This window comes from Lygodium microphyllum, chromosome 7, assembly GCF_053477565.2.
Source record: "Lygodium microphyllum isolate KBCC chromosome 7, Lygodium_microphyllum_v1.1.10, whole genome shotgun sequence".
NCBI classification, from domain to species: domain Eukaryota; kingdom Viridiplantae; phylum Streptophyta; class Polypodiopsida; order Schizaeales; family Lygodiaceae; genus Lygodium; species Lygodium microphyllum.
The window spans coordinates 21,061,538-21,073,215 of record NC_141141.1 but is presented as its reverse complement, the minus strand read 5'-3'; the positions used below and the strand labels follow the sequence as shown (position 1 = coordinate 21,073,215).

The window sequence follows — 11,678 nt, the reverse complement described above, 5'->3', positions numbered from 1 at the left end:
GTACCTATTTTACCAACTTTTAAGCTAGATACACTAGCATACCAACAAAGATTATCCCCTAGTCGTGGAGAGAAAATCGTATTGTATACGGGACGATACATCTATTTCAATATGGCTAGTATCACATTTACATGGTATAGTAACCTAAAGATCACCATATAAGTAATAGAAATATGTGAGCTAGATCATGTTTTTGGGGGCGACAAGAGAGAGCTCATATTCTAGGACGTACTCTACTAATGCGCGGATGGAATTCTGTTATGATCTCTGAGATGCATGATGGTCTGCAGTCAATGAATTATCGGGGAAACTGTACTGGGGCTGTGGTTGCGGCATGGCGCTGCAACGGCGGCGGAACCGAGGAAATTGCTCGAGGGGGAGGCAAAACGTGAGTTGTCGTGGAGCATGAGGCCCATCATGGCCCCGTACATCGCGTCTGTGAGGTGGATGCCGTCCCAGCTCATGTAAGACCTCGGGTTGGGGCAGGGGGAGCTGCTGGCAGCGGCGGGCGCCGCGACGTAGCGAGGGAAGCAGGCCCCGCGGGTGTTGGTGAAGCCGTACTCGGAGGCGTGGTCGAGCACATGCAGGTAGGCGGCGGAGGTGTCGAGGTACACGATGTCGACGTCGGGGTGGCGCGCGGCGATGCTGCGGATGGCGGCGGTCAGGAGCTGGTTGTGGCGGTCGCTGACGGCGCTGACTTGGGCGATGCAGCCGTGGCGGTCCTTGGGCATGGAGGGGAAGCGGAAGAGGTAGGTGGCCATGCAGCCCATGGGGAACTCGCCCTGCACCACCACCTTCTTGATTCCGCTGCTGCTGACGAGTAGCTCCAGCTGGCTGGCCACCTTCTGCACCACAGCTGGAACCAGGGCGGCCACGGCGGAAGCCGACTTCCCGGACGACCAGACGTAATTGTAGTCATTGCCGCCTATCTCTCCCAGGTATACCAGGGCGTGGCTCATGTTAATGGCCGTCCTCGCTGTATCGGCCATGAACCATCGAGTCTGGACGTCCAAGGAGTCGCGGGTGCTGGAGCCCACACCAGCCAAGCGTGCTAGCGCGGTCGTGTCTAGGGCTGTGGCTCCGGCCACCGCGAAGTTCTCACTGCGGCCTCCTGCAGCCCGGAGTCGGAGATGAGCTGGCAGAAACGGAACACCGAGGGCCTGGCACAGGAAGTCCAGCATCAGCCTCCCGTCGCTGTACCTCCCCGTAGGCCTGTGGAAGTAAGTGGAGCCGTAGGGCAGGTTAGATGCGCCCGTGGGGTTGTTGCCCGTGTCGGTGGTGGAGTCGCCGAAAGCAAAGACGGGAGAGAACGCCGAGGACTGGCTGCGTCGAGCGCATGATGTCGATGATGAAGCGTGATCGACGGCGGTCGCCGCAGCTTCGTCAGCAGCAGCAGCAGCGCCGAGCCAGCTGCTGCTCGCCGCCTGCAACACTTGTAGCAGAAGAAATATCGCCGTCCTCCTCATCATCGTAGCTGCCATATTCTCGTACTGTAATGCTCTCTAGTCCTGTAATGGTCTCTGGTCGTACGCGCAACGAATTAACAACTCTCCATCGTCGTATCATAATACTATCTATTATAGCTGCGTTATCGGCTAGGAGGAGGTGCGTTACGCCGTCGCGCTTTTCCTTTTGTACGCGTTTTCCTTTTCACCCGGGCAGTACCTTGCCATTCTCGATGGTAAAATTATCAAGCTTGGATTCTCACCCGGCAACACCTTCAAATTACTTTGGCGCGTAAGGCTGTAACGCATCAAATTGACAAAGGTTTAGCTTTAATGAAGCGCATGCGTACTACGTGTAGCTCCCATTTGAAAGTTGCCTCAAGGCTTTGTTTTTAATAAGCTGTAGTGCGCAAAATAAAGACATTAAGTTAAAGGTTACTATGCACTCCATGCTTAGGACTTGCGCAAGCAAGTGTTTCAAGGGTGTCTATCAATGGATGGTCTTAAAAGACTCTTTTTTAAAATAAATTGTAATGCGTAAAATAAAGACATTAAGTTAAAGGTTACTATGCTCTCCATGCCTAGGACTTGCCCAAGGAAGAGTTTTAAGGGTATCTATCAAGGGATGGTCTTAAATCCCCCTCCCCGCCCCCCTTCTCTCTCTATTTAGTAAACAGGTTTCTACATCTATGCATAAATTTGTGTGAAGCAAACGTGTTTGTGTATATTGTATGCATGTGGGTGACCGAATGTTGGATAGAGAGGTGTGCATGTATATTTATTAAGGATGGGCTCATTTTGAAGAATATATGGTAGTGCATAGGCAAGTTACAACCCAAAATTTACTCAATTGCATGCTATTACCATAAAATAATCAACAATCAACAATCTTCATAAGAAGATTTAGTGACAATTTATGTATGCATACATAATCCACCATTTATGTCTTGCATCAGGTCTTGAAGTATAATCTATGGCAAATGCATTTTAGACCTCGTAATGCACTTCGTCTAAATGATATCACTATGATTAATCCCTCAAAAATTGGCTTCCAAAACGGATGTCAAAGGGCACTACCTCATCTAAATCCTCAATTCCTAGATGGGTGTGGTTTGATGGCGCACCTTTAAAATAGAGAGAGAGAGAGAGAGAGAGAGAGAGAGAGAGAGAGAGAGAGAGAGAGATGTCTCAATTTCTATTTTACTATAGAGAGTATGGGTGTGTTTAAATGCATGCATGATATGTTTTCCTTTAATATTTTTAATAAATCTAGGATAAACCAATTTTACAAATTTCTCTCACAGTATTCTTAACTATTACCACATAGGATTCAGTCAGATTCGACTATAGGCTTGGTAGATTTCAAAATAAGAGATAGTATAGATGTGTTTGCTAACACAAAGCCAACTTCTCAAAATATTGGTTAGCATGGAGCAATAGAAATTTTGCATGATGTCACTTATTAGTTATCATGCCTTCAAACAATAAAGATACATTGTACGCATGACACACATGCATGCATAGGCGCGCGCGCGCGCGCACACACACACACACACACACACACATCAGAACAACATCTAATGTCCATGTACATGACATGCATGCTTCTGTAAGCACATATCACACCCATGAGGATATAATTAATACAACCATTTTCTTCCTTAAACGTGTGTCAATAGGCTTTATAGGATGAGGACAATAATGTTTCATTTAAGGAAATGTTTCATTGACAAAGACTATGCCATGGTTAAGAATGCATCCCTAAAAGCAAGCTGCCAACAAATAGGAAAAGACCATAACTTAATGCCTAAGATGGAGATGATTTAGTTATGAAACATGTAACCTATTACTTCCATATCTCCAACATGTATAATACTAATGTAGCTAAACATATATAATACTTCCATAAATATAATGATAGATATTAAACATAACATTAATATGAAAGTAATAAATATTAATGTAATTATTTAATTATGGTTAATAATTATGTTTATAAGAGATATGTGTGTGTGTGTGTGTGATGGTTGCTATGTTTATATTGTCATGACCACTAACACATGTGGCATGGGTACACTAAGAAATAGAGAGAGTAGGTGATCATTAAGAATGGCAGGAACAAAGAGTAATGATCTTGGATTGGAGTAGGATGAGTACAAAGTGGAAGGAAGGGAGCAAGAGAAGGGAGAGTTGAGTAGAGTTCAAATCCACTCAATGTTGCAGCAAGGAGCTTACACTCATAATCGATTAGCCACATCTCTGAGCATACCTAGTGATCCTTGTGACCACCTTCACCACCCTCAACAATTGTAGTGAAAGGAAGGATATAAGAGCTACCTTGTCTTGGGTTTCTCCATCACCAACTGAGGTAGCACCAAGGGTTTGAACCATCGTTTCAAGTCTTTCACTCTAGATTCATAGCAATAGCCCACTCGTGCATAGAATAAGGTTAGCCAGCAACTCAACTACAAAAAAGTGAAGGAGTGCAAGTGAAGGAGCTTTACCCCTAGATGTCCAATCTATTGGGTGACATCTACCCCCTTTATCTTTGAAGATATAAGACCTAGAAGCATTAAGTTGTGTGGTCGCTAAAGAAGAAGTTGAAGAAGGATAAATACTCTCCTCTGAGTTTGCATGTTTGAGTCACCTTAGACTCTTGTAATCTAAACTTGCTACTCAATCAAAGGCCAACCTTGTATTTAGTGTGGTTAGTCCACATGTTTCAATGACTTAGAGATCCTAAGTCTTATTTTCTATGTAAAGGCCCCAAACATCTTTTGGTGGAGATGACGGGCTCTATCAAAACCACGACAATGAGTAGACTAAACTCACCACATCATGAACATATACATATGCAAACATGTAGTAAGAATATCAAGAACAGTATCCAATAAACATAGCCTTATAGACTATCTCCAATCTAATGCTATAAGTCAACCATACAAACTAGTCACTAATCAATTTTATGAACAATCAAGCATAAACAAATTGGTGAACATATAATTGATTTTATCCAAAGACATTCTTAGCTTTGCTAATCAAAGAAATCCTTACATGGATTGCTCATTTTGAGACTATCGCTAGCTATCATCAATGGAACCTTGAAAGGCAAGCTCTCAAAGTTTCAATCCTCCAGAAGGTAAAACACCAATTTGGTTCTTGCAAGAAGATGAATATGTTAAAGCAGATCAAAGCAACTACTAATAAAAATTTTCACCCAACAAAACTGAACATATATAGCCCTTTAATAATTACAAGAATTTAATAAAGACAAAAGAAACTTATTACCCAATTTGCAATCAAGTTCAATTAACTACTTCTAAGAGTAGACCCAACCATGAATGAAGCTAAGAAATTATGTTTCCTCTAGCTAAGAATAAATGAGTTGGCAAATAGGGTAAAAGACCAAGGATCGATGACACTACATGATGCAATTAAAATTGCACAAAGGATCAAGATAAATATATAATTCATATCTTCCAATTCAAATATCCAACAAGTAGGACCAACTCCAATGGACGTTGACATACAAAATGCACAATGGATATAAAAAAGGAAATTTATAGATAGAAATCCATAAGGCAAACCAAAATACTTCTTTTGTAAAAACTAGGGACAAATTAAAAAATATTGTAGAAAGAATAAAACATTCCTAGCTTGCCAAAAGTTGAAAGCTGTTAAGTGCAGATATAGCAATGGCTAGTGAAAAATAGGAAAATATTGGAGCATCTACATGTTGGAGGCGATCCATTCCTAGATATAAGTAGCCTCCAAGACAAAAGAAGAGGTTAGTATGAACTACTCACATAGATATATGTGACACACCATTAGAGACCCTCCTGGACATAGTCAACTCCATATCATCCATCGGCTAAAGAAAATTTCCAAAAACTAGAGCTAGAACAACACAAAACACATATAATTTCGATAGTTTTGGTGACCATCAAAAGCTATATCACAGAAAAAGCAACAACCATATCTTTTGAATGGAAAATACTATGTTTACACAAAAACTCTACATCTTACCATGACAAGTTTTTGCACTAACCCTAGGATTAGGCTGGTTTCCAAACAATGAGCCCATGACAAGTTTTTGCAATAACCCTAGGACTAGATTGATTTCCCAACAATGAGGCAAAATTTGATTAAAAAATTTTTCACCTTAGTATCCAAATATCTTACCCATGCCATTATTAAAAATCGTCACTCTAGATAGAATCTACATACAATACACAAATACGGCTCATCAGATTATAAATGAATATCAACACACAAAAGACATTTGGAACATATTGTCACAATTCCAGTATTATCAACAAACCTCACACATTGTGTATAGGACATGGGACATGCTCTGGACATGTGGACCTTGGATCTTTTTGCATATAGCTCTATGTCATAGAGCTATTGTAAAGTGTTCATAATATTACCATTTCCAAATATCCATCTTAAATCATAATGAAAATCCATGGCTAAAGTATTGCAACATCATGCTTTAATTTGAATTGTATAGAAGGGGCCATAAAAATGCACTCTTGTTGAATTTTAGATTTATAGAAGAGGGATATAATTATTGCCTTCAAAATTCACAAAAGGGGTATATAAAATGGTGCAAAAATTTTTAAAATGGATTTTTAAACTATCCTTCAAATGCACGTTCTATAGGGGGCTTTTATAATAAGGTGACCTCCCAAGCCCTTGAGCACCCTTGATGGTTTGGAGAATACCTCCTTTAAAATTACACCAATGGTCATTGCTTCTTCCTTAGCTTTGATACCACTAGTTCTCATGTTAGAGTCATGGTTAAGCAATGCATTTCCTGTAAAATGGTCACAAAGCATGCCCCTTTTTAGGGCACTATTCATGTCAATATGCTTTAGGATCCTCTACCAAGCTACAATGGCATTGTTTGTTGAGCCTAGAGCAATAAGTCAAACTCTTATGATGTCCAATTATGGGGTGTGTAAGCACAAGGCTCATGTATTTGCCATGAATACAAATGTAGCCAAAAGTGCCAATTCTATTCTTATTCTCTTGTTCTCTCAATCCTAGCAAATAATGACTCTTTTACAAATTGGATTGATAGCTAGTAATCACAAGCTCCAAGCACAAGTTCTTCAATGAGTACAAATCTTGATTATGAGAACAAGTTCTTCAATCATGGCAATACCAATATGTCCTAAGTTGGGGTCACTATAGATTGAATGATGGATTTTTGAGTGCCCTAGAAAATGACTCCAACACTACAACAAAAAGGCTCCATAGACGCACTTGTAGACGCAATATTTGAATTGTGAAAAAAAATGTCGGGCACATTTATTAACGCGTCTATTTCCGCATCTACAAAATCGCGTCTAAAAGCGCGCTTATGATCAGAGTTACACACACACTTAGACGCGCCTATAGATGCGCGTATAAATGCGCTACGTAAATATATAATCATATTTATAAAAAAGTGGACATATTCATATTGTCCGTCTATACAAGCGTGTATCTACGCGTCTAAAACCGCGTTTACTCTGAAAGTTTTTGACGAGAATAGACACGCATTTATCCTGCAATTTAGACGCGCTGATAGACGCGCAAAACATAGGTATGAAAAAAAAAACCAGAGTGCACATGCTCTCTGGTTTTTTCCCCCCCACCAACATCAAATTGTATGCTTAGGGAAAACAGAGAAAGATTATTTCGAAGATGGAATACTGAAAACAAAACAATGTATGTAGCACACGAAATTTCATATATATAGATGAAACGTTTTTACATTATGAGTTCTAGTGCTTGTGACGTCATGGTCGCAAGCACTAGCTGAAAGTAATACATATCAAAAATGAAAATTACAAGCCAAGGGGAGGCATGCATGCATGGGGCTCCTCTATATCTCCTCAGAAGAGGCATCATCATCGCTACCACCACTGCTGCCTGTGCCGTTGCCGTTGCCGCCACCGCTACTGCTAGTCCCCCCTTCGCTATCCTCAACTGCATTAGGGTTCACCTACACAAAGGATTAAGGTATATAAATACCATTACAAACAATAAATTAGAGTTATCTATACTTTTCATGTAAAAAATAAAACATACTCTTTTGGTGGTGGCATCCTACCAACGATATGATACTACAAAACAATTTGAACATACAACATATTAAAACACACTACATAATGAAGTGAAACAAATTACAAAATGTAATTTAAAAAAAGAAATCAAATAATACTTACAAACTCAGCCTCCCATGACTCCTTGCCACCCGATCTATAATGCAACGATCCCATGGTTGCCATCTGGATATGTCGCGCCTCTGCATGCTGGCGACTTGTCATTTTCTCCGCTGGTCTCTTCTTGGCCTCTTTCCACTCCTTGCGGTGGCAATTGGGTGGTTGGCCATATCTAGGACTCCCCTGCTCTTGTCTCTGCAATGACTCCTTGGCGCGTGTCATAAGGTGAGACCTCTTGTTATGAAGCGCGTCTCTCACCTTTGACCGTCCCCAATCATCTAAGAATCGTGAATTCTCGGGATTAGGGTACCTTTTATGTACTGCCCGCAACACCTCTTGCCACAAACCATTTTTTTGGTGCTTGAAGGGAATCATGCAATCTTTGTATGTGGCATGCACGACACTCCTCAAGTAGGCTATCACTTCCCTCCCCTCAAAGTCATGCAAGATACCACCAACATCAGTGATAGAGTAGTACATTTGTGGAGGCTCACCTCTCTCATTTTCCAGTGAGGGTGATCGAGAGTCACCACCTAGGCAACCCCCACAAAGCCCTCGACCTCCTCGTCCTGCCGCACCACTCTCCCTCCTCCCTCGACGTGCACTACCCTCTACCTCACTCGATACACGTGCTTTTACAGATGCACGTGCTTCGGCCGATCCATGTACCTCAACTGATCCCTGTGTAGGCAAAGATGTGATAGGTGTCCCAGACATCACACTGAAAACCTCATCTGTAGTGGGAGGGCGACCAAGATAATTGGTCATTTCCCCCATGAATTGCTCCTTGTTGAATGGGGTGCTGGAGGATCCAGGATTCCACATCTACACAAGAAAAATCATATTACCCTGTGTAGATAAAACATATTACATACAGCGTCTATACTTGCGTCTCTGTGTGCGTCTACACCTGCGTCTTTGTGAGCATTTGTCAATGCGTCTCTGTGGGCGTCTATTTTCGCGTCTATAGTTGCGTCTACACTGTCATCTGGACGCGCTGACAGACCGCACACAGTCTCACCATTTCTTCTCAAACTTGCTTTAAAAACAAAGCTAAAAAACCTCCATAGATGACAAGATCCAGCATGTGAAGAGAGAGACAAACAAATAGAGAAAGCAAACAAGATTGAGAAAGAGAAGAAGAACTCACATTCTTTGCTTGTTCCAACGGGTGGTGGCGGCTAGGTTGCAAGCTCCTTGTCCTCCTTCTCCCTTCCCTTGGTAAGTTGCTTCAATCTTGTTTTCTTCCTTGCTGTTTGGCTCTTGTTCTTTACTCTTTGGTTCTTCTTTCCTCCTGTCCTCTTTTTACTCTTATTTCCTTGCCTCATTGTCTTCATGAAGTGATAGATAGACATGAGTAGTGATGTCGAGATCGAACTGCAGAAAACGCGCAAAAAACGCAGGAAAGCACATGTTTGAAAAGAAAGCCACAACTTTTTTTAAATTTTTCTATACTTGTGTGGCGTGTCTATCAGCGATGTAATGGTGCGTGTATATGCACAGATAATTCCTGTTACACACGCTTACAGACGCACAGGAATAATTTAAGGAATCAATACATGCATTTAGGGAATCAATTGCTATGTGGTGACATATATAACAAAGCTTGAGGATAAGATATGTACATGAAGTGACTTGATATAGTAATTAAAGTATCGTCATTTTTAGGATGCTCTATTGACTTCTGCAAGTTCCTATAACCTTGAAGTAGAATATAGCCAACCACACTGTCCATGGAAGGAAAACTTGGCCTCATCAAATTAACCAAGTTAATTTACTTGTACATTTCATAGATAAGAGATTTGTAGTTGGCTTGTTGGCATGAAATCAGATATATGTAATTAGCTTTGAATAATTGGATGTATATTTGTAATACTCAGAAAGAAGTAAAGTTGGTAATGTATATCATGTCCTATGCATGTATATGCCCTATACATGTATATCATGTTGTATATACATGTATATCATGTCCGTATGATCCTATACATGTATATCATGTCTTAGCGTATAATCTAGGTGTAATTATGTCGTATATATATCCAATCATGCCCTATTAAAAAAAAAACTAGCTGTTAAGAGGTTTGGTCATATTCAGGTAACCTCTTGCTTGCATGATATGTTTTAAACTACTCAGAATCTTGGGAAATTTAAAGAAAAGATAGGATTCTTTGCCACCCAAGCCTACCCTGCTTACTCTATTGTTGCCTGAGAGATTGTTGCAGGGGCTTCCCCTAATTATGAGGTCAATCTTTTCCACTGCATCCACAATCTCAGCCAACTTATCATAAGTAAGATCTCTAACATCATCCTCCATTTGAAATCGGCCTGTTTGTAAGGTTTTGTTCCACTAGCTAGCTTTCAGTGGTGAAAGACTGTACGCAATAGTATTGACCTGAAATGAGTTGCCCAATGCATCATACCGATCTGAAAGGGTAGAGCAGCCTCAAGTGTGGTCACAATCATATCCAAGCACTAGCTCAATCTCATGGGGTTCAAGTGGGGCAGCTTGGCCTGGGCTGACCCAAACCAAGTTCCATATTTTGCATGCCAGGACAATCTCATGTTGAAGATAAGAAGGTATCTTGCTTTCTTTGTGGGAAGAAAATATTTTTCTGATCAATCCACATATAGTGCTAGGGGCACCCCGTGTGTTTATGCAATTCAGCTTCTCTCTTGGATCCCATGGGGGCCAATACTTCTTTGTTTTCGGAAGCACCTCAAAGATTGTCATGGGAGTAGGGGGAAGGATCAACCTTCTTCCATCTACTGGAAGGTTGTAAACATAACCACCTCAGCCTAAAGCATGCTAAAAAATATCTAGAGTTTGTGAACTCTGGATCTATGCCATTAAAATGCCATTTGATGGTCTCCCACTCTGAATTGGGAACGTTCTCAACATTTTCAAAATAGAAAAAGGGAGGGCCTTCCATCAAACTATTCAATGGTTTTGGCTTGCCTTTAAAAAAGCCAGGAATTCCAAACCTCATGCCCTTTTTGAACTTGAAGGGTGGGATAGAACCTAGATGTGGACGTGATGTTTTTCCATTCATAAATTGAGTCTCGAGCCATAAAACACTCGAGTCTTCACTGGCACTTTTATCCAAGTCTAGGGTAGGAGTAATGTTGATCTTTGTTTTAAGGCCCAAGTAAGTGTACCATAGCTTAAGGGCTCTTTCATCTACCCAGTATATTTTGCTACAGACACCTCATGAGGGTCCAGCATGTCTAGTTATTTGAACACCTTGTGAGGGTCCAGCATGTCTAGTTTGATCTTTTATCTTTTACTGCTAGTGCACATTATTCAATGCACTTTGGTGTGAGGGTAAACATCTTCGAACTCAACGTATAGATGAAAAGAGAAATACCCAAGATTGTGGTGTCCTTGCTCACTTCGAGGATGCCAATGGTACCATGGAAGGTTATTGTGGCTTGATCCAAGATATTCTAAAGCTTGACTTCAGACAATTCTTTATATATGTACTGGATGTGAAGTGGTTTAAAGAAGTGGTAACAAATGGTGAGCATTGCACAATTAGATGTCATCCAAGTGGTTTTGTAATCATTGACTCTACAAAATTTCACCAAAACAATAATGACACATTAGTACTACCTCAACAATGCGAGTAGGTATATATACAAAGGCTAATTTTTTTATATGTATACATGTGATACATATACACAATATAATAAGTACTTAAGTTTTTTGCTTTTGTTTTTCAAATACAGGTTGTGTATCATCCAATGGTAAACAATAACCGATGGCGGTATGTCATCCCTATATCCAATCATTCAAAACCAATATATGGTAATATTACTGACATGGAGATAGCAGATGACAATCCAACAATTAATGATGATGTGCATGATGACACCATAATGGATGATATGCGTGATATAGTACACGATGAACCTCGCAAGGATGTTCAAGGAAATGCAGAAGAAGACAATAATGTGATTGTCGATGATATTGATGAAGTTATTGAGCAATATAGCAACACATCTGATAGTGGGATAGACT

The 11,678-nt window shown here is 40.8% G+C and overlaps 1 protein-coding gene across 1 annotated transcript; it reads right to left on the bottom strand.

The window, feature by feature from the left end:
* Positions 1–290: 290 nt before the first annotated feature.
* LOC148033254 (GDSL esterase/lipase At1g28650-like) lies at positions 291–1,481 on the bottom strand. The gene has a single exon (XM_087680886.1). The coding sequence runs from the start codon at positions 1,479–1,481 to the stop codon at positions 291–293; it is 1,191 nt and encodes a 396-aa protein (XP_087537012.1).
* Between the last annotated feature and the right edge of the window lie 10,197 nt (positions 1,482–11,678).